The sequence below is a fragment of the Phialemonium atrogriseum genome, assembly GCF_030411735.1.
Source record: "Phialemonium atrogriseum strain 8032-3 unplaced genomic scaffold QBC33scaffold_32, whole genome shotgun sequence".
NCBI lineage: Eukaryota > Fungi > Ascomycota > Sordariomycetes > Cephalothecales > Cephalothecaceae > Phialemonium > Phialemonium atrogriseum.
In genome coordinates, this window is record NW_026848169.1 from 292,436 (window position 1) to 316,230 (window position 23,795).

At 55.3% G+C, this 23,795-nt stretch overlaps 12 protein-coding genes across 12 annotated transcripts; 5 read left to right on the plus strand and 7 right to left on the minus strand.

The window, feature by feature from the left end:
- Window positions 1-392: 392 nt before the first annotated feature.
- QBC33DRAFT_246992 (ceramidase) lies at window positions 393-1,660 on the plus strand. Its single transcript, XM_060422967.1, has 3 exons — window positions 393-601; window positions 652-725; window positions 808-1,660. Exons 1-3 carry the CDS (start codon window positions 522-524, stop codon window positions 1,416-1,418), a joined length of 765 nt encoding a protein of 254 aa, XP_060279613.1. The 5' UTR covers window positions 393-521; the 3' UTR covers window positions 1,419-1,660.
- A 495-nt stretch (window positions 1,661-2,155) lies between these two features.
- Window positions 2,156-3,156, plus strand: QBC33DRAFT_581155 (oxidoreductase; the record flags this gene model as incomplete). The annotated part of the gene is made up of 4 exons (XM_060431247.1): window positions 2,156-2,198; window positions 2,350-2,591; window positions 2,661-2,792; window positions 2,860-3,156. 4 exons carry the CDS (start codon window positions 2,156-2,158, stop codon window positions 3,154-3,156), a joined length of 714 nt encoding a protein of 237 aa, XP_060279614.1.
- A 409-nt stretch (window positions 3,157-3,565) lies between these two features.
- Window positions 3,566-4,662, plus strand: QBC33DRAFT_550050 (uncharacterized protein). Its single transcript, XM_060429040.1, has one exon. The coding sequence runs from the start codon at window positions 3,814-3,816 to the stop codon at window positions 4,456-4,458; it is 645 nt and encodes a 214-aa protein (XP_060279615.1). The 5' UTR covers window positions 3,566-3,813; the 3' UTR covers window positions 4,459-4,662.
- Window positions 4,663-6,256: 1,594 nt separating this feature from the next.
- QBC33DRAFT_459607 (uncharacterized protein) lies at window positions 6,257-7,312 on the minus strand (the record flags this gene model as incomplete). Its single annotated transcript, XM_060424933.1, has 2 exons — window positions 6,257-6,420; window positions 6,469-7,312. The coding sequence occupies 2 exons, from the start codon at window positions 7,310-7,312 to the stop codon at window positions 6,257-6,259; spliced, it is 1,008 nt and encodes a 335-aa protein (XP_060279616.1).
- Window positions 7,313-8,215: 903 nt separating this feature from the next.
- QBC33DRAFT_550055 (NUDIX hydrolase domain-like protein) lies at window positions 8,216-9,485 on the minus strand. The gene is made up of 5 exons (XM_060429041.1): window positions 9,377-9,485; window positions 9,293-9,327; window positions 8,881-9,191; window positions 8,788-8,803; window positions 8,216-8,720 (listed from the first exon to the last, which is right to left on the minus strand). Exons 1-5 carry the CDS (start codon window positions 9,416-9,418, stop codon window positions 8,495-8,497), a joined length of 630 nt encoding a protein of 209 aa, XP_060279617.1. The 5' UTR covers window positions 9,419-9,485; the 3' UTR covers window positions 8,216-8,494.
- Window positions 9,486-9,651: 166 nt separating this feature from the next.
- QBC33DRAFT_598639 (glycoside hydrolase) lies at window positions 9,652-10,615 on the minus strand (the record flags this gene model as incomplete). Its single annotated transcript, XM_060431990.1, has 3 exons — window positions 9,652-10,039; window positions 10,142-10,495; window positions 10,564-10,615. The coding sequence occupies 3 exons, from the start codon at window positions 10,613-10,615 to the stop codon at window positions 9,750-9,752; spliced, it is 696 nt and encodes a 231-aa protein (XP_060279618.1). The 3' UTR covers window positions 9,652-9,749.
- Window positions 10,616-12,622: 2,007 nt separating this feature from the next.
- Window positions 12,623-13,099, minus strand: QBC33DRAFT_573496 (uncharacterized protein; the record flags this gene model as incomplete). The annotated part of the gene is made up of 2 exons (XM_060430702.1): window positions 12,623-12,790; window positions 12,812-13,099. 2 exons carry the CDS (start codon window positions 13,097-13,099, stop codon window positions 12,623-12,625), a joined length of 456 nt encoding a protein of 151 aa, XP_060279619.1.
- A 320-nt stretch (window positions 13,100-13,419) lies between these two features.
- Window positions 13,420-16,071, minus strand: QBC33DRAFT_573497 (uncharacterized protein). Its single transcript, XM_060430703.1, has 2 exons — window positions 14,782-16,071; window positions 13,420-14,746 (listed from the first exon to the last, which is right to left on the minus strand). Exons 1-2 carry the CDS (start codon window positions 15,966-15,968, stop codon window positions 13,720-13,722), a joined length of 2,214 nt encoding a protein of 737 aa, XP_060279620.1. The 5' UTR covers window positions 15,969-16,071; the 3' UTR covers window positions 13,420-13,719.
- A 276-nt stretch (window positions 16,072-16,347) lies between these two features.
- On the plus strand, window positions 16,348-17,041 carry QBC33DRAFT_623008 (uncharacterized protein; the record flags this gene model as incomplete). The annotated part of the gene is made up of 2 exons (XM_060432868.1): window positions 16,348-16,915; window positions 16,994-17,041. Exons 1-2 carry the CDS (start codon window positions 16,607-16,609, stop codon window positions 17,039-17,041), a joined length of 357 nt encoding a protein of 118 aa, XP_060279621.1. The 5' UTR covers window positions 16,348-16,606.
- Window positions 17,042-17,101: 60 nt separating this feature from the next.
- QBC33DRAFT_550062 (uncharacterized protein) lies at window positions 17,102-18,101 on the minus strand. Its single transcript, XM_060429042.1, has one exon. It carries the CDS (start codon window positions 18,003-18,005, stop codon window positions 17,409-17,411), a length of 597 nt encoding a protein of 198 aa, XP_060279622.1. The 5' UTR covers window positions 18,006-18,101; the 3' UTR covers window positions 17,102-17,408.
- Window positions 18,102-18,514: 413 nt separating this feature from the next.
- On the minus strand, window positions 18,515-19,121 carry QBC33DRAFT_550064 (uncharacterized protein). The gene has a single exon (XM_060429043.1). The coding sequence runs from the start codon at window positions 19,110-19,112 to the stop codon at window positions 18,612-18,614; it is 501 nt and encodes a 166-aa protein (XP_060279623.1). The 5' UTR covers window positions 19,113-19,121; the 3' UTR covers window positions 18,515-18,611.
- A 2,344-nt stretch (window positions 19,122-21,465) lies between these two features.
- On the plus strand, window positions 21,466-23,464 carry QBC33DRAFT_479942 (Alpha/Beta hydrolase protein). Its single transcript, XM_060425320.1, has 4 exons — window positions 21,466-21,873; window positions 21,944-22,175; window positions 22,234-22,306; window positions 22,390-23,464. Exons 1-4 carry the CDS (start codon window positions 21,613-21,615, stop codon window positions 23,354-23,356), a joined length of 1,533 nt encoding a protein of 510 aa, XP_060279624.1. The 5' UTR covers window positions 21,466-21,612; the 3' UTR covers window positions 23,357-23,464.
- Window positions 23,465-23,795: the final 331 nt, after the last annotated feature.

A 23,795-nucleotide genomic window follows, 5' to 3' on the forward strand; every position in this document is an offset into this window, starting at 1 on the left:
GTCGTGGAGTGCCGGAGGGAGAGTCGGCGTTGAAGGAGCATGGACTAATACGACATGGCTGCTTAGCTTACGTCTAAGTGAAAAATGGGGGGACATGCCAATTACTTGCGTAATTTGCTTTATTTAGAAGGTTTTGATGTAAAACCCATCCCCGAACAAGGAATTGACAGTGAAGGAGAATGTTCTTGTCGCTGTTAATTATCGACAGGAAGCAGCGGAGACTTGGCATTGCCAAGGCAGTATTTAATACAAATTTCCAACGGTGCCGATCCCACGGGGTCCCCGGGTTCCGCGGACCCCGCACCCCGCCTCCGTTTCTCTCAACGCCGGGCGGGGAATTACCTCATTACGCGGCTTGTGCCGAATCAGCCACCATCGTCCAACACTTGAAACACGTGAGCTTCTATCACATAATCAACATCGTTTCGCCAAGTCCAGAATACACGCGTTGGTTAGATGATGCACCATCTTGAGGACCGAAGCGACTGCATCATCTTCACTCCGACATTCACACCGCAACCATGGGCCACCACAATCGGCATTTTGGGGGCGATCTCCATGCCAATGCCGGGATTTGGAGCCCTTCAACCAGCGCCGCCAAGTACCTCAGCCAGCCGCCCCCCCTAACCTCGCCCTGCTAACCCGGCATAGCTTCTGCGAAGAGGATTACGCCATGACTCGGTACATCGCCGAGTTCATCAATTCCCTAACCAACCTCGCATACAGTACGCGCCCCGCCATCGCAGGGCCCGTCCACCATACCTGCAATATCTTTACAAACCCTCATGTGTTAATGACCATCTCCAGTATACCTAGGCCTTCGACATCCCCAGTCCCAGCACGCACCACCATCCCCATCCCCCATCCCCGACCTCATGTCCGCCTCCCTCCTCCTCGTCGGCGTCACCTCCTTCATGTTCCACGCCACCCTCCGCCAGACATTCCAGCTCTCAGACGACGTGTCCATGCTCCTCCTCGCCGCCGCGATCCTGCAGGCACTATACTGCAACGGCCAACCGGCTGCCAGGGCCCGGCTCACCACGGGCGCCATCTACGCGTGCGTGTGCGCCATGTCCGCCGTGTACGTCCGGAGCGGCGACGTCCGCGTCCATGCGTGCATGTTCGCGGGCTTGCTCCAGCTCGTTTGGCCGCGGACGCTGTATCTCGTCTGTCGTCGCGAGGGGTCTGATCCAGCGAGGGCTTTGCAGCTTCGGGGGTTTCGGAGGGCGGTCGGCACGCTGGTGTTCGCGCTTGGGGTGTGGTATGTAGACCTTGAGTGGTGCGCGGAGCTGAGGAGGCTGCGAGAGGCTGTCGGCCTTCCTTGGGCTTGGTTGTTGGAGTTGCATGGCTGGTGGCATGTATTGACGGCTGTCGGTGCTGCTACTTACATCGACCTGGTTCGGGATTTGTGTGGGTAGGACAAGCCTGTGTCGGGGTGATGGGTGAGTAAATGGGTACTGTTGGGTCTGGTCTAAGCCAAAATCCTTTGGAGCAAGAAGTATCACACACAAGTCTTACACATCTTCGGGAGGATGATCTATGCGTGATGAAGTCGCATCAGCTCGACACCAATCTCTACGTCTTTCTCGTCAACCGAGCCAAAGACACAACACGGACCAGCCCCCAAGTGACTGGAAGTCACCCACCAACCCCTGAATGATGGCGCCTCAAATGCGCACTCGCCATGGTCTTCCAATGGTGAGTGCCAACCCTTCCCCGCTATTGCACCAGAGGTGACGAGCCTGGTCCTACCCGTCACTTACCCGCCAATTATCAGGGGCGTATGCATGGGGATCTCCCTCACCGGACCAGGACAGTGTTGGACTAGATACCTTATCAGGGTACGCGGGTTGATCCCCCCTTAATCTCGGACCAGACCGGTGTGACGCAACGCCCCAGCCCTACGCCGGGGACGGCCCAAATCCCAACTCCGAGTCCCACTCTAAAAGCGGCAGCACCGTATCGTTGGGTCCGTTGGTAAGGTTTACCCATATTAATTTGTTCTCGCCTTCGCCTACCTCGTCGCTCATGGGTCTGCTCGGTGAAATCCGAGAAACCACGACGATTGTCACTAAAGTTCCTCGAAACCGAACAAGCATTGGCTATCCGGTGGGCTAGACGAAGATTCCTGGAGTTTCATTTGATCCCAAGAAGGATGTGCCAGACCCTCACCGGCAAGGTTATCCTCATCACCGGCGGTAAGACGTTACAAGGGAATTTAAAATTATTCCGCCTGTCCCTCATTTACAGGGTAGCCTAATTAATTGGCAGCGAGCAAGGCAACCCCGTCAGGCTGTGCAACAGGTGCCTGGGACACCCCTGCCATACTAACAAGTCACACTTTCCCAGGCACCGCCGGCGTCGGCGCCGGGACCACCATCGGGCCGCCCCGACACAAGCCCGCGCACCTCCTCTTCACGGGGCGCAACCCCAAGACAGCCGAGTCGACCATCTCCGCCGCCGCGCCGACCGAGCTCTGCATTTCCGTCGTGGAGTGCGACCTCGCGGACCTCGCCTCCGTCAAGACGGCCGCCGACAAGGTGCTGTCTGACCTCGATCGCCTCGACGTCCTCGTCTGCAACGCCGGGATCGTGGCTAGGCTGGCTGCGCTCTCTAAGGACGGCTGACGAACTACCTCGGCTACGCGCTGCTTGACACAGAAGCTGCTACACGGCCGCCTTGGACGGCGGCACCGGGACGTCCGCGTGGTCATGGTGACGAGCACCGCGTGGCGAGGGACGCGGCCGGGCGGGATCGTGTTTGAGAAGATCAGGACAGCGCAGGAGATGGCGGTGCTGGGACGCTGGTTGCGCGACGGCCAGAGCAAGTTGGCGAATATGCTGTATGCCGGGGAGATAGATCGCGAAGCGGCATCCGAAGATCACCCCGGGCGTTGTTGCCACGGGTCTGGTTACGGATCTAGGATTTGTGGATCGCGCGCTGATCTACATTCCCAACATTGGTAAGGTGAAGACGGCCGAGGGCACTCACAATCTGCTGTGGTCCATCACTGCCCCCAAGGAGAGCATCAAGCGTGGGGTCTTCTATGAGCCGGTGGGTTTGTCCCCAATGGAGACGAAAGCTAGTAAGGACCCGGAGCTTGGAAAGAAGCTCTGGGATTGGACCAAGACTGAGTTGAAGAAATGGATGTATTGATGATTTGCTCTAATAGATCACTGGTACGCCCGCAACCTGCTTCAGGTTTCACTGCTCTGGGATAATTACACGTCATAAAGTCTTTGGTGTTTGGTTGCCTGTTATCATGACTCAGATGGACGCGAGATTTGTGACGATGGGGGTTTGTTTTGGGGGCCATATGCTTTCTCTTGGGTCAGAGGTTTTAGAGAGTTTAGGCATACAATTAGGCAGTCCTCCTCCCCAAGATACGAGCTCTAATATTGGCCACACCGGAACACAGCCCACACCTGCCTACAATAATAAATTACACAATGGTACCCTATTCTAGGCAGAATACCCACACAACCAAGAAAGGTGCCGTCTGCCGTCGTATTTATCCTAGGGCTTATTTACCAATTACCCGAGAATCCTCCACCGCGATTTTTCTGCTCAATTGAGATTCTTGCAATGTATTGAGCGGCACAGCAACTCTGTTTGTTGGGGGCCGTTGGGGCGACAGTCGGCCTCACCGAGCACTCTGACTATGAGGTAGAAAGCTTGGGGATGTATAAATAGGGGGTAGTCGAGCATATCAGCGGCAAGTAAGGTTTGGCATCGCTTCCCAACTATCAGTGTAATAGCACCCCAGTCTCGAGCCCAACTCTCACGGCACTCACTCTTGACCCAACAACGACGATGTCTATCTCCGTCGCGTCCATCCTCCTCATAGCTCTCAGGCTATCCGCCGTCCTGGCGGTGCCCGACGTCACCGTTGTGCCTCTCAGAACCGACGACTGCGTCGACTGGCCCAACTGGCTCCGGACGCAAGACTCCGACACCACCGGCGGCTTCGACATCCAAGTCGACCAGTGCGACGACGAGGGCCTTGAGGGTCTCCTTACCACCACGATCGCCTTCGACTGGACCGACTCGGGCGGCGACAGCGGCGAGCGTCTCGTCATCGATCTGCGCAAGTCGCGCCGGTTTGCCAGGTACTACTACCGCTGCTGGAACGGCACAGTGCGTTACGGCACGAACCTAGAAAGCATCATCACCATCGCCAAGGACTCGCGGAATGCCTTCTTGACCGCAAAGAACACGATAGAGGGCTACAAGCTGGAGCCATACGCGCACGAGATCAACGGGACACGCCAGCCGGGCGTATTCCTAGGCACCATGAACCGCACCACGTGGGGGTTCACCTACGTGCAGCCGACCGAGTGCGGGCAGAAGGACTACTACGAGGTCAAGCTGCAGGGCTTGCCTGTCGATCCTGACACGGAGCCACGGGCTGCGAACAATCCCGAGTTCTTTGGATTTTTGAAGGCCCTTGCGATTTAAGACTCGTGTTGTGTTGAGAAGGAAAGGGGAACAAAAGACTCAACTTAAGCTTGATAATTAGAGATAAACCAAGAAACTTCGAGGATTCTAGCCAGACTGCACCCATCGGAATCTCTATATGCGTTCCGACAGTTTACTTTGTGCGTTTTCTCTGGTGATATGTGTTTCCTTTTGCAGCCCCAATCAAGGTCTAACGATGCTGATGACCCATCGGGATGGTCTGCGGAAGTTCTGGATTTGCTCCGGACCCAGGCCGTTCGTGGCCTACTTCGAGAGGGATGAAGCGGGTGACTGAGTGAGGGAAGGGCTTGTAAGGCACCGTCATAATCTCCATTACCATGATTGCCAACCTCTCTCCGCCATCGGCTTGTTCCCCCAAAGGTCTGAAGTCCCATAACCCCCCTCAGGAATCCGCCTGCCTATGACCAATTAGCATCACAAATAGTGCCTGAGGGCGGGTTTGCAGCGGCGAGTTCCAGACGGTAGGTGCAGCTAATCTCACAGGCGACTTCCACGCTCAGTGACGCTGACTCTGACGCGTTTTTAGCCAGAAAAGCAAGAAGATGCACTGCTGTAATGCCGATCGCCGAGCGCCCTTGCTGCCCGGCGCAGCCGAGGTAGCCTCAGAGGGCCACATCGAAAGTTCGACCAGGCGAGTTCATCGTCGGGATACCCAATTGGACGACTCCTCGGTTGTGGTGTGGGGTTGACCGGTGTTAGTCAAGTCTCTATTCTAGGGGACTTGCGCCAGAGCCTAGACTCCGCGTCGTTTCGCCACAGAAGTCACCCGGGGAGTGTGGAGGCCTCGCCAAGCAGGACGAAGAGCTTCAGAAATCGTTCTCTCGGCAAAAACGTGATGCTGCCGTCGAGGGTGCCCCATATTACAAGGCCTCGGGCGACAGCCACGCCGGCATCCCGCATGACCAAGCCCGGATTCCCAGCACAAGGGTCCAACATGTCTGTAGTCGCCCGCAGAAATATCTCTTGCTACCCTCTTGGGATGGGGCAGCAGAACTCTCAGGCAAAAAGGAGAGAGGAAAGGATGGTTAGGAAGAGAAACCAGAGGAAGAATGAAGGCCGGGAAAGAGAAAGGAAAAAGAAAAAAATACGTACAACACCGGAGATTCGCTGGTCGTCACCGACCCAACTACTAATCCGCCCCTTACTGGTTTATCTAGGGGAGAGCGGACGGGATCCCGAGTTTTCCAGTAGGTATGGTCGTACGTGGAGGATAGAGAGAGAAAGTCGATATATACTGCCTGTTATCGTTGCTTCAAATACACATCTTCAAGCAGCCTGTGGTGATATTCACCTGCCTACTAGCTCTGCTTTGTATTCACTTATCTAGGTAGTTTCTTCGCCGACTGCCACCAGCTTTACAGCCCGCTGTGACCCAACAACCTGTATTCTCCTTCACAAATTCCATCATCTACACTCATCGCGTAACTTTCAATACGCAATTAGCAGAAAGCGACAGCACCACAGGAAAGTGAATAGGCTGAAAGAAAATCTGGCCATGGCTGCTGGAGAATCCTCCAACGGCAGCTATTTCGCCACTCCCATTTCTCCATTCACGTCTCCGTCCGGGTTCAATGATACCATCACGAACGCCCCGAACAATCCATCTGGTAAGCAAACAATGGCCCTGCTGCAGCTCTCTCTTACATGGGTTGAGTACGGATCAAAGGGAAACATTTGTTATGAGGGTCGCTATTAGATCAAGTGGAAAATCCTTACCTACTGGTTTCCAGAGAGTCAACTCCGCGTTTCTGTGCGTACCATCCACCATCGCTGCCAACTAAAACATCAAGCCCCCGAGCATCATTCCGCCCAACAGCGGTGCTGCGAGCGGCATCCCAAAGCCTCCGCCGTAGCCAAGCCCGTACGGTCTGTTGTACGGTCCGTAAGGCCGCGCAAGTCCGCCGCCATATCCAAGCCCCCCATATCCGCCCCCATACCCGCCTCCATACGGGCCCCCGTACCCGCCCCCCATCCCACCGCCCATTCCACCATTATAAAGCCCGCCGGGATACATCCCGTCAGCCCTAATATACCTCGCCCCCGGCCCGCCCACCCCGGGCCCCGCTCCACTCGCGTACTCCACCTCAGTAATGTACGAGCTCAGCCTCCGCTCGCCCACCACCCCGCGGTGCGCAACTCCAGGCGGCTCGAGGTACACCTCCCTCCCGTCATCGTCCCGCCCAATCAGCTGCGGCCGGCCCGTCCGCACCACCTCCGTCAACCCCCGCCGGAAGGCCAGGTGCTGCCGATACGCGTCCTCCTCCTCCGCAGCCCGACGCTGGCGTTCCGCCTCGCGCTCAGCATGCGTCGACGACGTGATCCGGTCCTTCAGCTTGCGGCCCAGCTTCGAGAGGGCTCCGGGCGGGTGGTCGTCGTCGCCGCCGCCGTCGTGACCACCCCGACCGAGGTCGCTGCGGTCGTCGTCCTCGTCCGTGCTCTCGGCCGCGAGGTCCTCCCTGCTGACGCTGTGCCCCAGCAGGGCGCCCTGGCCCGCGAGCCGCTTGCGCTGCTCGTCCGGCAGGCCGGCCACGTACTCCTCGTCGTCGTACGGGTGGTGCCAGATGGAGCGCGGCGGGTCGGCCGTCACGTCGACGAAGAACTGGTGCGACGTGGCCGGGTCGAAGGTCCGCACCCAGCCCTTGGGGAGAGGGCGCGCCTCGTCTTCCATGCTGCGCCGCTGGGCCGGGGGGATGCCATTCCGGGTGCGGTGGGTGGGGCGCGTTGAGGTCGTGGTGCTGGGACCACCGGCGGAGGGTCCGTCAGGGGGACCAGCCGGGGGACCAGTTGAGGAGCCGATGGCTTCCTCGTACGTTGGTGGCGCCGACGCCGCCATCTTCAAATTCGGTTTGCTGTTTTGCTGTTTCGAAATGCGCTGTTGTGGTGTTCCGTGTTTCTATGCCTAGAGGTGATTGACTAGCAAAGTAGGGCGGGGGGAATAACAATGTTATAACTCGGGGTTAGATTTGTAATTGGGGAATGGAAGGTGTTCGCCTCTTCTTGCCGGTTGTCGCAGTGAGGGGCTGTAGTCGAAGGAGGCTGTGGTAGCTTTAGAGTTTCACATGACGTCATCTCGCGGTGGCGACAACGGTGACGACGATGATAACCAGCGTCATTAGGTCTTCAACGTCAACCTTATCCTGTCTCAAAGAAGGTAGCTTTAGGAGAATATCTCGTGGGAAGTGTTGTAGGTTATTGACTTAGCAGGTTTCATAGGCATAAGCATGGTATCACCCAAGATAATCAAGTGATTTCAGTTTGATGGCAGAATTGGGGATCTCCTTTTTTCGATGCTCATGAGCCCAGTCTACGCCATTCCCGCCACGCTCCGAACACCCAACCGCATTGGCCCTCTTCTTTGATCGCCTGGGTCACTTGCCGCTATTCCCACGGTGGATACAACCTTCTGATTGGTCGACGTAACACGACGCTCGATCAAGACCCCGGCCTTATCCGTCGATCTCACCATTGCCTCGCTGCTACTTTACTGTAGCCACGATGGCCTCGGAGGATTATTGTCAACTTCAACAGCCTCAGATTGAGGTTCGCCGCCTTCATTCTGCAGTATTCTTGAGGCTGTGATGACTGGCTTGCCAAGCTTGTAGCCGCATCGGCCTCCGAAGCTCAAGACAATATGATGTTGGCAAGCGAACTGATCGGCGCTAAGGTAGTCATCCCACTTCCATAATCCAATCCAATCTCGGGGGGATTTCAAGAACTTAAAATAGAAAACTTGTTCCCTGATTCTGATAGCTCACACTTTGGTCTATCTGTGTTGATACATGTGGACTTTGGTCCCGCCCAAGCAAGATGACGAGGACTCGTGTCCGTCGAGGGCCGGGTTGCTTCCGATAGATGAACCGGGGCAATCCGCCACGACGTGGGTAGATTGAATTTGATCCCGATGGGGCCTTGCCGATCAGCATTGCGAGAGGGCTGAGCACACGTCGAGGACAATACCGGCATCGCAATCCCAGTCATATATTCGGATGCTCGCATACCTCTCCAGACCTAGTAATCACCATTTCTGCCACATCTTCGTAATCTCGATTCCCTCGGCGAACGCACCAACCTTCCCATCGATTGCAAACCCTTCGGCCTCCAATATCCTGCACTTCTCATACAGATCTCTCAAAGGAACCCAGAAGCACTCGATGAACTCCCCATCCTCCAGCTTCGTCGCCGGGTTCCGATTCTCGGGTCTTTCAGGGTCGATGTTGACATTTATCATGTATGTCGACGAGCTATGACAGCATCAGTAACAACTCCGACCTACAGACAAGCCCAGGGTGACCTCAATCACAACCATACCTCGAGGAAGCCGGAGCTTCACAAGTCTTATCGTCAGCAGGTACCGACACTTGATCCATCTCCAACAAAAGAGGGGCATCCCCAATCACCCACCACTCATCAAAACAGGCCGCACCCCGAGCCGATCAGGCACCACCTCCCCAACATACCCCGTCTCCTCCCTGAGCTCCCGCAGCGCGCACTCCTCGGCCGTCTCGCCGGCATCCACCAGCCCGGCGGGGAACTCGATGCAGACGCGCCCAGCCGGCGGCCGGAACTGCTTCTCGAGGAGCACCTCGGGCCCCGCCGGCCTGTGCAGGAGGGCGACGACCTGGATGGCGTCGACGGCGCTGGTCGCGGGGCGGCTTTTCCGGCGCATCGCCTCCCAGGTGCGGGGCTTGCCGTCGGCTTCTTCGTAGTTGATTCTGTTGGGTTGGGGCGTAAGCTGGTTGACTATGCCTGGTCTGCTGGATGCCATGCCCTGATGGGTGGTTGGGGGTTTGTTGACTGCGACAGGGGCTCTTACTTGACGAGGTTCAGCCATTTTGCATCTTTGTTGTCCTACGAGGGTGTTAGTGGAGAAGATTGCATGTCGTTGGTGGAGACTCACGAGCGGCTCGACGGATACTACTTTGGGCGCCGGTTTTGACATGTTGAATTGATGGTGGTGGTGCCGAGTGAGCGAGTGTTCATCAAGCTCGTTGACCAAGCGGGGTAATTAAAATGTTCGGCGGGAGTCAGTTGTGCGAGGTGGTGAGAATAAGGTTACCAAGATGGCGGCTCCACCAGCTGCCACCAACTGTAACTCTTACTTTAGGAAGCTTCCAAGCAAGTGATATACGAACGAAACATGTTTTCATGTTTTGATAGGCACCAGCAAACGAACATTAACTACTCAAGAAAGACTTGGTTCTCTTCATCTAGATCTTTATACTTGAACTCCACAAGCCCACATCCCAGCAGCATTTCGACCTTACCAGCTCTCAGCCAAGCCACACAGCCGGCCCTGGCGGGATGTACGCATCTGGCTGGATGGACCCCAGGTTGACCAAGATGCCCGGGTCGTTGGTCTTGTACGCCCCCGGCAACGCGACAAGGGGCCCCGGCTTCCCGCTACTGGTGCCACCAGTGATCTGGATCTGCGAGCACGCGAGGTAGAACTGCGCCCCGTTCGCCTGCATGGCCTGGTGCAAGGCAATTTGCTCCACGCGGAGGAGGTATTCGCCGTCCGGAGTGTCTGAGGGGATGGTCGCGTTGTGTGTCTTGTATTCATCTAAAGAACGTGCGTTGTGAGTATGGGGATACGGGGATAAGGCTCATATCATACATGGGTCTCGAAAGGTGTCATCCGAAATAAATGCGGGCTTAAACTTACTCTGGCCGGGCCAAGTCATCTGCTTGTTCGCGTCCACGGATGGCATCGTAGTGGAGAACTTGAACCAGACGGCACCGTCGCCGCCCCAGGACGCTGCTGATGCCCCTGCCGGTACCTTTGCGAGATAATACTGCGTAGGCCCTGGGTGGTTGACCTGCTGCGATGAGATGTAGTGGACGGTAGCGCCGGCGGGCACGGTCGCGATGCTGGCCGCGTTCTGCGACGAATAGCAGCGGATATCCGGACTCGTCGGGTTCAAAACGCCCTGCTTGCTCTGGGCGTTCTTCGTCATGCGCGTGACGGACCAGTCGCTCTCTTCGGCTTTGCCATTGACGACAAGCCTTGGGAATGTGTCTGCAGCGGTTGTTAATCAAGGCAAGGTCTTCTCAAGGTGATAGTAAGGGACCGGAATTGGGACGTACAATGGGCTTGGACGGCTGTCGCGACAGCCAGCACGCTCGCGAGAAACTTCATCTTGAATTTTCGGTCGTCTCAAATGGAAAGAAGGTGGCAGCGAATTTCGAACCAGTGGTCTTGGCTGCGGGTTGGTTTATATCTGTTGAACAGCAACCTACGTGAAATCCGGGATCGTCTGCCATATATTAACTTAATTCTAGGAATATAATGCTATTAATATCGTGCTAGATTATGGATTGGCCATCGCTTTAACACCTTTTAGAGCGTCTCTTATTGCAAGCCACATTTGGCCCGGTTCATTCCCCTTCCAGCCTATGGGCCGCTTCGCGGTTAATGTTCTAGACTCGCGTTATTCATTGGCGCCAACGGATGACTTCGGCAGTGAAACGGCCATCTACCAAGATTGCGGGGAAATCCCTGTGCATGCTTGCGAGTCGGCAGTCACAAGGTGATGGTAATTAAATTACTAAATTGGGTCGAAACTGGCAACAAGGTGGAATCTCCTAAGCCAGAGCATGTCTTCGCCCATCACCCCACCCCGACCGGCCCAATCGAGCCGGGCACCCACCCAGTCGGCTTCTGGAGAGCAGAGGTTGGGTTCCCCGGGCGAGCCGGGCAGGGCACCGCCACCAGTGTGATGCAGACATGGAAGGCATAGATAATACAACTAGGTACCATGTCCTCCTCGGCAGCTCTTTAAGACAAGCCCCCCTCGACGTGAATTAGTCACCTCGAGGTGGGCCTCACGCCTGCCTCCAGCAGCCAAAGGCTCGAGCTACTTGTCACCCGCTCTCCACTAAGCTCCGGCACTTACCACGCACCGGCGGCTCGAACAACCACACCGTCCGCGCCTGCCCCACCATCCTCGACAGCTCCAGCGACGGACGAGCAGGGCCGGGTAAAACCGGTTTCGTGACTGCAAGCTCGAGGAACAATGGCGATTTAACAGACCGCGCCCTAACGTTGATCCGAAAGGAACTCCCCCGCGCGGAGGTCACACTATCCTGCGGATAGGTAAATGAACGGAAGGACTTGTTTTCTGTTGCGACCTCTATTAGTATCATTTCGTCTCGATTTCTACAAGGAAATCTTGGGTACTTCCTCGTCCCGTCTCCATGGGATTGACAACCATATCCAAGGATCTGGCATTCTGCTACCCTCTGGTAACAGCAGTCTGAGGGACGGCTTCGTCCCTTTTCCTCCCCCGTGGCATGGAACCCGAGAGACGGCCGCCCCCTTTTCAAGTTCTTCGAGGAACCCGATAACCTCTGAGAAAGCAGCGGCTAATTAGAGTAAGATGGCCAGGTTAGTTGATAGGGAAGAAGGGGCGTGGTTTGGAGACGTTGGAGGGTCGCATCGCGGCGACCCTGATAGCAGGTTAACCGGGCGGAATATCCTTCATGAACGCGTCTTGAATGTGAGCTCGGTTATCTGGATGGTTTAACCCTGCGGCGAAAGGCTTTGCTGTCTGTATGGATCTGCTCACTGCGGACTGGAGGACGTTGGCCAGGCGTTGGCCATGATCGGTGGCTCGTTACCCCGGTTCGGCATTGTATAACGATAATGGCGACGATGTTGCCTGGGTTTCTTTCGCTTAGTTCGCTGTGGGGGCAACCACTGCGTGAGGAACCGTGGACTCAGGAGCAGAGATGATGGCCTGATGGAGTTAGTAGCGGCTCCGACTCGACGCTGCAGAATCCCGAAGCAAATACTCAATCCGAAGACTGTGCTAGACGATATTGGATGATCGGGCGGAAGGTAGGAGGCGGAGATGGGCCACGGTCGGTCCCCCTGGACTAGAGTCTCGGTGGGTGTCAAAACGGCGTAATCAATACGGGTGGTAAGGGGTTGGTCAGGCCTGCCCTCCGACCTCACCACTGGCAAACACTCGGCAGCTCTCACAGTCTTTGCCTCGGGACAAGAAAAACAGCCTGCTATTTTATGTATCAAGGGAGATCAGCGACGAACTTCACCTGCTTCAGCCCTCAGTTACAGGACTCCCTCACCGGGATCAAGCTCTGGGTGTGTATGGAGCACGTGGCGAACGGACAAAGGCTATTCCGTTCACAGCATGGTCTTCTCCAACTTGGACTCGAATGGCAATATGCCCCCGTTGAAGAAGTATATGTTTACGGCATCATGCTTGGCGAGGTAGTTTGGCCGAAACCTAATGAGATCCTCGCGGTTGGTGAACTCGTCCTTGCGAAGATGGTTGAGGGCTTTCTGGAACTCCTGAAGATCTCAGTTCCCTACAATGGCCGATAACTCGATTGGGACGACTTGCTTGGGGGACTGGAGCAGACGTAGTCTCTTCTTGTGGCCTTTTCGTGTGTCCAGAATCGGAGATGCAGCTGCAAGGTCCCGGCGCACCACGCCCGGGCGAAGCACCGCAGTCCCGCACATGTAGCTCGCCATTTCCCACTGCAAGCCGGCTTTCACAGAGAACGGCTTGATCCCATCCCACAAGACGAAGTTACTGAAGTCAGGCATGACAATGGCCGTACCCCTGGGGCGGACGTAGTCGAGCACCGCATCCCACATGTGTCCACCATCAAGTACGGTACCAGCGTGAACCTATTGGAGGGCGAGAACATGCATTTTGTCAAGGAACAAGTCAATATCCCCGTCCCGGCCGTATATAGCCTGTTCTTCAAGAAAGACGGATGCGGTGGTCAGGTCAATTACATCGAGGCAATCCAGGGCCAGAATCTCCACAGGCATGGAGTGACCTGAAACGGAACAAAAAGCAGCGATCCGGGCAAGCCTCAATCAGCTCCACAAGATTACGTCACCGGGGGATTTCGGGAGTCTCGGTCATCGTCCATTGGAGGACAGTATGTTTACCCCAGAGAGTTTCCATCCCTGAGCGCCTGGTTTGTCGCGGTACAATGACTGCCTTCCGTGCCGACGTCCGGCATTGCTCCCTTTCAAAAACCCCTCCGATGAAGCTGAGCTCTCTTAAAGAATCTAAAGTCATCTAGTGCAGTCGCAACTCCGACGCGAACGGCAGGCTAGACAAATTGCTTCCGAGCCCCATCGCTAATCCCAATCCCAATCCCAATCCCATTCCCAAACGCACCTAACGGCCCCCTCAGCTCACGCTTCGGGTAGCAAACCCATCACTCATCTGGCCGCTCAACCACCGCGCCACAGCAGCCCACCTATCCCGCGCCGCCAGCCCCGCCATGTCGTCGCACGCCCCAATCTACGCCGCCACGGAGTCCGATGACAGCCCTCTCTAGCTCGAGCCCATCGGCCCTCGAGTCGGCGGCAAGGAGGACCTCCACAGCTAGTATGTGCAGCCAGAGGGCGCAGACCATAGCGAGGTGCCGGGCCTCGCCGGCGAGGCGCAAGCGCAGCGGGGCCTCGGCCCGGACCCGCTCCAGCCACTGCTGGGTGGCGGCCACAAAGGAGTGGATGTTTCCGCCCTGCTGCAGCGTCGGAGCGAGGGGTAATGAGATGCGGGCCTGCGGCGAGACGCGTTTGCAGAGTGGGGCGGCGTCGGAGCCAAGGAGGAGCGTCGCGAAGACGCAGCGCCACAGTCGGAACGGGGTCTGATTCCCCAGGTCTTGCTGTTGCTGCTGCTGATCCTGGTCCAGGTCCTGGTCCTGATCCCTGTTAACAGTAGATAAATACAAAGAATCCATGTGCTTCCTCACGATATCATTACCCGAGGTAATCAATACCGCTACCGCGAGGGTCACCAAGCCTGAGTCACAGGCGTTTGGCTGCTGCGGGCACTCCAGCGCCCGCATCTCCCACCCCCTATCCCCGTCCCTGCCATTGTCCCTGTCCCCAGGCAGGTCAGCGACAAAGGCCTTACAGCACGCAAAGGCAGCCGCCGTGCTAATGTCGGTGGCCATCGAGTCGAACACATTCACGCTCCTCGCGGCTCTGTCGACGACGGCCAGGACCCAGTTGGACTGCGGCTGGGCCTCGAGCCTGCCGCTGCCGCCGCAGCTGCCGCCATCGCCGGAGGGGAGGAGCAGGCGGAGGCGGAGCGGGAGCAGCACCTTGGCTTTGGGGTTGTCGACAAGCAACTGCCTGACCCCTGCCTGCCGGCTGTTGCTGACGGCCAGCAAGCTGCTCGGCCTCTTCGTTGCTGCGAGGAGGGCGAGCGTGTCGTTGACGGCCACCTCGCTCAGCGGCTGGCCTCGTCGAGGCAGGCCAGGAGGGCGGCCTTCTGGGCTGCGGTGTATGTCAGGCCGGTGGGCGAGCCTGACTCGTGGGTGCCGTTGGGGGGAGGTGTGGAAGGTCGAGGGTGCTCTTCTTCTGTGGCGGGTGGGAGGGGCTGCTGGGCCGCTGGCCTGTTGACTGCTGTTTCCACCGCACGTTTCTCCATCTCGCGTGGGGGGGCGGCTCTGCCTTGGTCGTTGTCGTTGTCCTCGTCCCAATCCTCCTCGGCCCGAGAATGTCTACGTCTAGGTTGGTATCTCTGCGAGGGGCCCTCGGCCGACGACTCTCCCGTGTCTCCAGCTGCCTCCTCGGGAGATCGCTTCCTACACGAGGATGATCCGCCGCCCGCTACGCGCATCTCGCCAGCGACCGCCTCGCCAGATGAAGCCCCATCACTACCGCCGTCGCCGTCTTCTGTGTTCCGCCCTCCGTCCTCCCTCGTCATGCATATCCCATCTAATCGAACCACGGCCTCGGCGGCGGCGGCAGCGGCGTCCTCGGCCGGGAGCCCGGTGGTGGTGGCCCAGGCCCTATGCTCCGCCGCGCCCATGTCCACATCCTCACCACCAGCTGCCTCGCGGGCGACACGGAGGGCGTATTCGTGGGACAGGACCCGGAGCGCTCGGTTTCGCAACGACATTATTTGATGGTGGTGTATCTCGATCGATGCAGCAGGCGACACGTAGGGCCTGTGGTAACCATTCTTGGAGATATCGTCAAGCACGGCGTCTGCGTCGCAAGCGAGCCACAGGGTGACTCCGTTCCTGTGGTCCTTGGACCTAGACAAGCGCTTAGCTTGCTGTTCCAACAGGCGGGAGCGCGCAGACGGCCAGTCGAGTCTTCTGTGGACCGTGACAAGCTTGCGCAGCCTAGACCAAAAAGAGAAAAAGTCGGCGGGGAACTCGGCAAGCAGGGCACCAGGCTTAACATTCCAATGCCTGGCCAGATATCGGAGATCGCTGCGGGAGCGTGGGTTGAGATTGTGCGGTACGTTGTCTAACGAAAGAATGTCCTGTGTCACCGCGGGTAGTTGGATGCAGACGTCGTGCGCAGAGTACGTGGCGGCGAAGTCGGTGCAGACCTGGTAGAAACCAAAGAAAACATCTCCAAGGTCGGAGAGCTGTAGTAATGGCCGGATGGCACGTTGCAGGTTCGCATCAGGGCTAATCAAGGACAGGACGATGACGGGGACACCATTGCCAAAGAGTTGGCAGCGGCCTGCCCGTCTGCTCATCCGCGTGTCGACGACGCTGGCCTGGAAGACTGTTTACTTTCCAGCCCCTCACGGCTTGAATGAAGAGCCTCTCACGTGATCTCTCACGTTTGTTCAGAGCGACGCGATTATTACAAGCCTTGAAGAAATAATTAACTGGGCTGCTATTCGCTCTAAATTACAGGCCTTCAGGAAATAATTTAATGGGCTCCTATTGGCTCCTAAAGTGGAATCCGCCCTAGTTGTCAGACTTGAAATCCAGTCGTCTTATTGGTCAACCCGCTCTGACACTTAGTGACTTTTGTACCTCCATACGACACCGGTAGCTGTCGAGTCCTGCCTGCCATTGCTTGCCTTGAGAACCTGAAAATTTTGAGGTGATGCTCAACTTAGACAGCGAGCTCGCATTAGGTCAATTCAATTATCTAGGCGAGACCTAGCGACAATACCAAGCACAAAGATCGCCAGTTGCGGCAATGGTTGTACCCAGATCCGCAATTGTCAGTGGACTGCCAGTGGCGGAAAGTCTTTGCCACCTGTCATGAACTCTGCCCCTCAGCCAATCAGACCCTCGGAAATATATCAAAAGGGGGTTGCGCCGCTTGGAGAGATGGGTTGTGCGATGAGGCAGTTGAGCAGTTGACAAGCAGCGGATCAAAATGCAGATGTCTACCAACCATGTCGGTCACTACCTGCTGATAAACCTGCTGCTGCCAGCCCTGTTGGTGGCCGGATCCGAAGCCGGCGGTGCCCGCGTCGTCATCGTGACCAGCTCGGGCTACCTGATTCCCCCTTTCCGCTTCGACGATTGGAACTACTCGGACGGCAAGGAGCAGGGCACTCGGACAGGCTACGGCCAGGCTACGTCCAGGCTACGGCCAGGCCAAGATGGCCAACATCCGATTTTCTTTCGGCTTGACTGGGCGGCTCAAAGACCGCGGCGTCACGTTGGTGGCCGTCCATCCGGGGTACATCAACGACACGAAGCTGGGGAGCCACCTGACCTGAGATGATCCCAGCGACATATTCCAGACCATGAAGCGTAGCGCAACACGGGCAAGGGCTTCGAGTTCGAGGAGATCTGTGGAAGCTGAGCGAGAAGCTGGTTAGGCAGGCGCTTGAGTATGAATGACTATGCATAATGGACGCAACTTGTTTCTAGCAGCTCTACTGAGTCTGAGGGCGAGAGCAGGCTTCCGTCAACGTTAATTAACTACCTCTGACCTCCCCCTTCCATGAGTTGTCTTTGCTGTCATGTTCAGATTCGACTCTTTCATTGGCCTCCAAATCTCCAGCGTGGCAGAATGACTTTTGACATCTACATTCGGACCCTAGTCTTTGAAAGCCAACAATGGCAACACTTTACGGACTGAGAAGTTCTGTGCGTGTTCTGAGAGTTATATTCTCAGCTTGTCATAGAAGCGGGTATGCCTAAGCTAAGATATTGCATGAAACCATTCCTTAGTTTGCAGCTGGCCGGCGAAAGGGATATTGTCCCCACTCGGGATTCTCCTTCATCTTTTCTTCAATCTCATCCAATAGTTTATCAAGTGTATGACGGTCCTTGGGTTTCGCGAGATTAATAGCACCCTGGTGCAAAATACGTGGGCGGGCGTTGTTGGAATCGGAGCCATCCCACTCGTATAGCTCGACTGTCAAACCGATGGCAACTGCTCCGTACATCCGTGTCGAGACTGGATTGCTATGTGGAAGACACCGAATAAGTCTTGTCCGGACCTCGCCCCATCCGTCCGACGTGTCCAAGGTCGGGCTCTTGCACAGCACTCTAAAGATGGGCCGCTCGCGGAGCTCGCAAGGCTCGTAAGCCGAGGTTCTACCTTCGATAAACCGGTTCTCGAGGAGCAAGAGCTCTCGCTCGTCATCGCTCGCCAAGTCCATCCTCTCGTCGCTGATTCGACAAGAGATTGGCCCAAACCATCCGTTCAAGAGGAAGTCCCAGAGCCTCCAAACAGGATCCGCAGTGGTGGCAAGGTTGACGTCGAAGCAACACCCCATGAAGGCGGCGTTGGAATTTTTGAATACGACTCCGTTCCGCATGCTAATTGATATGGTACTGATGGGTGTTTGGAGCGGGCAACAAAATCACTGATCACAGTAAATATTGCTAACCTTAGGGTGGCAGCATGTGTGTGGAGCTGCGGAGGTGCGAAAGGTCTAGGAAGGGGATTCTTGAAGCAATTTATAATTAAACCAAGGCCAATTAGAGTTTTAAGCTGCCAAGTCCGTAAACTCTATGGATGACAACCATAGAGTTCTACCTAGCAAGAGCCTGTTCGCAAGGCGTTAGATTTGACTATTGTGTCACTGTGCCAAAAATGTGGCGCCGCTCGAGTGCAACGAGGCCAATCATCAAGTCCCGGACTCTGGTGCTGGTGACCAGCTTCACAGTTCCGGCGGAAAACTCGTGGCTTTTACGACGTTTAGTGTTTCGGCTTTCAATAAACGCACAGAGGTGACGTAGCGGTATGCGGGTTAGTAAATTAAGGGGCTCAGGTTAAGGTTGGACCATCTCTCTGGGCGTATAAGCATTTCCTCTTGCCAAACGTGGTTTATGGAGTTGGGTACCAATGGGTTCTGCCAATTGCCGATATTTTTCTTTGTCCATCTGTGGCTTATATTTGTAGCGCGGTGAGAGAAACCCCTTCACTCCGTTTCCTTCCAGCGTCCATCTGCCACCATCTCCCTCATGACCTTGAGAGTGTTCTCAACTGCCATCCGTGCCATTCTTTTCTCCTGCTCCCGCTTCTGCTGCAAAGCGATATCGTCTCCCTCCAGCTCAGCGTGCATCCACTCGAAGGTGTACGTCATATACAGCTCGCCATCTTGCCCTTCGCTGACAATATTCTGCACCTTGCTGCCGTCGGGCTGGTGAAACTCGACCTTGACGGGCTCGTACTCGATGCACTCCTCACGGACGCGGCGCGCACCCTCTCGAAACACCACCTCCCGTACCGTAAGGGGTAGGCCTGATGGAGTGGTGGATGTCGACAGCACTTTGGTGGTCGTGATAGCAGCCCCGACAAAGTCTTGTCCATGGCGGATCTTGCGCTGAAGCAACGGCCAGATGTGTTCCAGTGTGAGCTTGATAGGGGCCGAGGATGGGTTGATGGGGGCAGTATAGGCGATGTGGTTGGCGGCGACCATCTTGGGAATGATTATAATGAATTATTTGGTGCTAACACTTGAATTGCGCGGTTTTAGGATGAGGGATGCTGGTGAACTTATTATGTCAATAGCATCTCACTGAGCTTGCTCGTCGATTATAGTCATATATAGATAGATAACTAGAGCCACGGGTGAGTCGGAATTATTAATGTCGCCAAGATGTACTATGTGCCTTGGCAGAAGCCACGTCGTGGTTTGTCATACGGACAAGTCTCTCATCTAATCTAAATTCTTCTCGCGCGTCTACAGTGGGTGGCACTAGGTTTGAATCCAACCCAATGTACTGGTACACAAATCCGGCACTAGGCCAAATTAAGCTACAGTTATGCAAAACTTAATATACGTAGCGAAACAAGCTAGTACACTTAGCAGAGCTCATACAAAATACTAAGTGGGTTGCTAAGCGACGACTAGCGTTAGATTTAATACATTGGTTTGGATTCAAACCTAGTGCCACCCACTGTACCGCAGTACTCCACCTTCGGCGCGCGAAGGACGCGAAAGAGCCGACGCTAGTCCGTCGGGCCCGAGTGCCGAATAGAGACAGGGCATGCGCGCGAAATCATATGCCAACGCCTTTTTATCCAAGCCATGCTTACCAATCCCACATTACAACTATCCAGTCATTCGATCCATATGGTCACACAAGGCCCCGCAAAAGGGTGGAAACCGAGAGTATTGGCCAGGAACATCAGACCTGGAATTTCGTAACTTCGTCTCTCACTCGCCCCTCTAGAGCTCAAGCACTTCCAGTTTGAGAGTGTTCGATTGTTTATGGCTTTGAACCTTCTTTAAAATCCTTTGTATGCTTCTTTGAGAATATCGCATGGATAAATATCTTCTAGGAGAAGTCCGGAAGGCCTAGATATAGGTAATTAACTCTTGCCTTATCGACATAGTCTTTCCAAACCTACTTTAGGAGGAGGCCTCTATCTTGAAAAGGGTTAAGACTATAGACCTAGAAGTATATTTTAGGAATGTTAGAATGGTTCGAAAACGGGATTGATATTGCAAGATGGCTTGCTAGATTAGGTTTCTATATGTCCGTACTGATTGCACTTCTTTTGTCCCCTTTCAAGTCACAATCACGAGATTCAGTTCAGTGTACAGGATAGCACACTTCCCCCTGTCGAGAGCTCTACCAATTAGGCAGGAACAAATGCGAGAACTGCTGCTAATAATCCTCAGTGGTAGAGGTCTGAGTGGATCAGAGGAGCCTTGCCGTCCGTGCGTTTCACTTTAAAACAACTTGGTGTTGCTCGAGATATTCTCTCGCCTTGATAGCATCCCGTCTAAGTCAGTGACCGGCCCGGAGGGGCGTGCACGACTGGGAGAGTGGAGCTAGGGTTCGATGTACGGCCTCACCGTCTGTTTCGTGGCTGACATGCAACTGCCTAGTCGTACCGGCAGCCCACTGTGGAGGCATCTTCTGTTAATCTTGTAGACAGGTACCTCCAGACACGTTCCGATGCCATCACGGCAGGGTCGTCCCCAAACCGGGGAACTCTTCCATCAGATGGAAGAGGCTTGGACTAGATGCTATTGGGAGGGAGGTCTTGGAAAGTTGCAGCCGAAGTTGTCGAACGCTGTTTAAGGGCTTTAGAGCACCAAGGGGGTGCGGGATGGTTTGTGTGGCCGCAAAGCCGATCTCAACGTTGGGCATGGGGTTCACCTGTCTCTCAATGCGGTGGATTCTGCCTGCTCACCCAAGACGATCAACATCGCCAGCTAAAAGACTTAGGTACCTAACACAGAACTCCGTTAGAGTCCGCGTGCTTTCCACAAGATACACTACCTAATAATCACTTACAGGCCACCAGCATTGTGATGGGGCTCTTATCTGAGCGTAGCCTGATTACGGGGTTCTCGTTGCATGAACTGTTGGGTGGCTCAGGAGCTTACTTGCGAGCGGACAAGCGATATGCCATACTTACCTCTGCTCTTACTATGTAGTTTCTCGTCTCCAAATGACCAATTACTAATTCCATACAGCTCAGCCACGCATAACTGCGAATCCATATTTCCAAGGGTGATGCCATTGTGCTCCACCACATGCCGTACCAGTCATGTCATTGGGCACATTGCTGCTGACGACCCTTGCTCGGATTTAATCCGAGGGTTGGTGTGCTAGAGCTCGGATCTGGAACGTTGCTCCAACCAATCAGCACGCAACACAATCCGAAAGTGTAGTAATTAGGTAGTAGACCCACGCATGCCACGCAACGATCCATGAGAATCCGAGGCATGTCGTCACTCGTAAAGATTTCTTCGTTCTTGTCCAAGCAATCGGTAATTATAGAAGCATCTGTGTGATTAGTGCCGAAGAAAATTGCATCAAGTGATATGACCTAGGAATATATAAATCAGATTCGAACTTTGTCAAGATGGAACACACCAGCGCCAAATTCCACTTCAGACGATCCGTCTACATCTGCATGACGATTTCTGGCTTGGATTAATCACAGCCCCGTATCTAAATATGAGGCCTCTTCTGATCATTGCTACCATATTAGTTGCTGCCATTCCGTTCGCAGCGACTACCATATGTCCACCTAGACAATGGACTGTGGGACAGACAGTCCACACCACGAGCGGTCCCGTCCACGGGCACGCTGCAACCGTGGCTTCAGAGGTGTCCGAATACCTTGGGATTCCCTATGCCCAGCCTCCCGTAGGGAAGCTCCGGTTCCAGCCCCCAGTTCGGTATAATGGGACAACAAAAATTGATGGCAAGGACTTTGTACGTCGCAGCACTCTATCTCACTTCCTGCTTCATCCGCTGGGGTTTATTTGAGGCTGACAACTCCAAGGGTCCCGCGTGCATTCCTTCTAATATCAGCGCCTACGACGCTGACTTCCCCGAGAAGCTCATAGAGAAATATGGAGTCACTGATGCCGGTCGCCGGCTCCTTTCGTCCATCACGGCTCCTGGCATCAAAGTCAGTGAAGACTGTCTTAGCCTAAACATTTGGACAAAACCCCAAACCGGCGAGTGGAAAAAGGCCGTTCTGGTCTGGATTCATGGAGGATCTTACGTGTCAGGTACGCCGTTAACGTGGCCGTAACCTCGATTCGGACCGTCCATCTAACTGATATATAGGAAGCTCAGGTCTGCCAGCGTATAACGGCCAGTTCTTCGCCGGCCAAGATGATGTGGTTCTTGTCTCGATAAAGTGAGAGATTTATCAAATATATCCCTCTTTCTAAGTTGGCAATCGGATTTGACAGGCATGGCTAACAAGCTCACTCGTCCCAGTTACCGCCTCACCATCTTTGGCTTCCCTGGCAATCCCCTCGGCGCCCAAAACCTTGGCCTTCTTGACCAGCGCCTGGCAGTGGAATGGCTCCGTGACAATATTGCCTCTTTCGGTGGCGATCCTTCGCGTATTACACTTTTCGGGGAATCAGCAGGCGGCGTTTCGATCGACGACTACTCTTACGCATGGCCATCCGACCCTATCGTAAACGGTCTGATCCCAATGTCTGGCACAGCAACCGGGATCGGTGTACGCAACAAGGACCTGGCGAGCGAGTTCTGGTTCAATTCCTCGTCAGTTGTGGGCTGCGGAAATGCAAATACCCCGGCGCAGGAAGTCTACAACTGTATGATGGCCGCGCCTGCTGAGGATATTGTCCGCAGCCTCGTCAACACCATTGACAGCCCAATCAATATGCCTTACTGCCCAACCATCGATGATGAGCTCGTCTTTGACAATCATACTGACCTCCCAACTGCGTCGCTCCCAATGATGATCGGAAACACCGACAATGAAATGGGCTTGTTCAAGATCTTCGTCGACATGCCGGTCCCCGACGAATTCTGGCAGCAGCAGAACCAGATCATGTTCAGCTGTCCTGCCGCATCTCGGGCCGCCGTCTCAGTAAAGAACGGCAATCCGACATGGCGGTACCGCTGGCACGGCGTGTTCCCAAACACAATAATCGCGACGCGCCCGCCCAGCGGCGCCTACCACGAATCGGAGATAGCGCTGTTGTTTGGCAACGCCGACCAGGATGAGATTGCCAACACTGTCGAGGAGAACACCATTGGACGCTACATGCGTGGCGCGTGGGCGGCGTTCGCGAAAGATCCTGTCCACGGACTGCTAGGATACGGCTGGCCGCGCTATGTTGCCAACGAGAGCACCCTCGTCCGCATTGGCTACGAGAATCGCACTGGACCGAACCTCGCCGTGGGAAGTTTTTATGATCGAGGTTGCTAACTGTATCTAAACGATGGGGTTGTAGGCTTGGTACGAGATGAGTGGTTGGCAACTCCATGGAGGGAAATCCGCAGTTGTATGGAAGACTTACTTGTATGGAAACTTGAGAGTTTATTTAAAACAAACTAGCAACTGTCAGCACCTAAACCAACCCTTAATCATTCTCTTTATCCTCTTTGTCTTCCTCCTCATGCTGCTTATAATAACACTTTATGTCGTCCAAGATCTCCTCCTGCAGCTCCTTCAACCGCTTCGCCTGCTTAGGTCAACCACTAGCTTACCATACAAACGATACTCACGCCAATCCCTCTTCCTAACAAACTGATCTCTATTTCCATCTCCCTCTTCCGGCGGGGGGGGGGGGGGGGGGGGGGGGGGGGGGGGGGGGGGGGGGGGGGGGGGGGGGGGGGGGGGGGGGGGGGGGGGGGGGGGGGGGGCG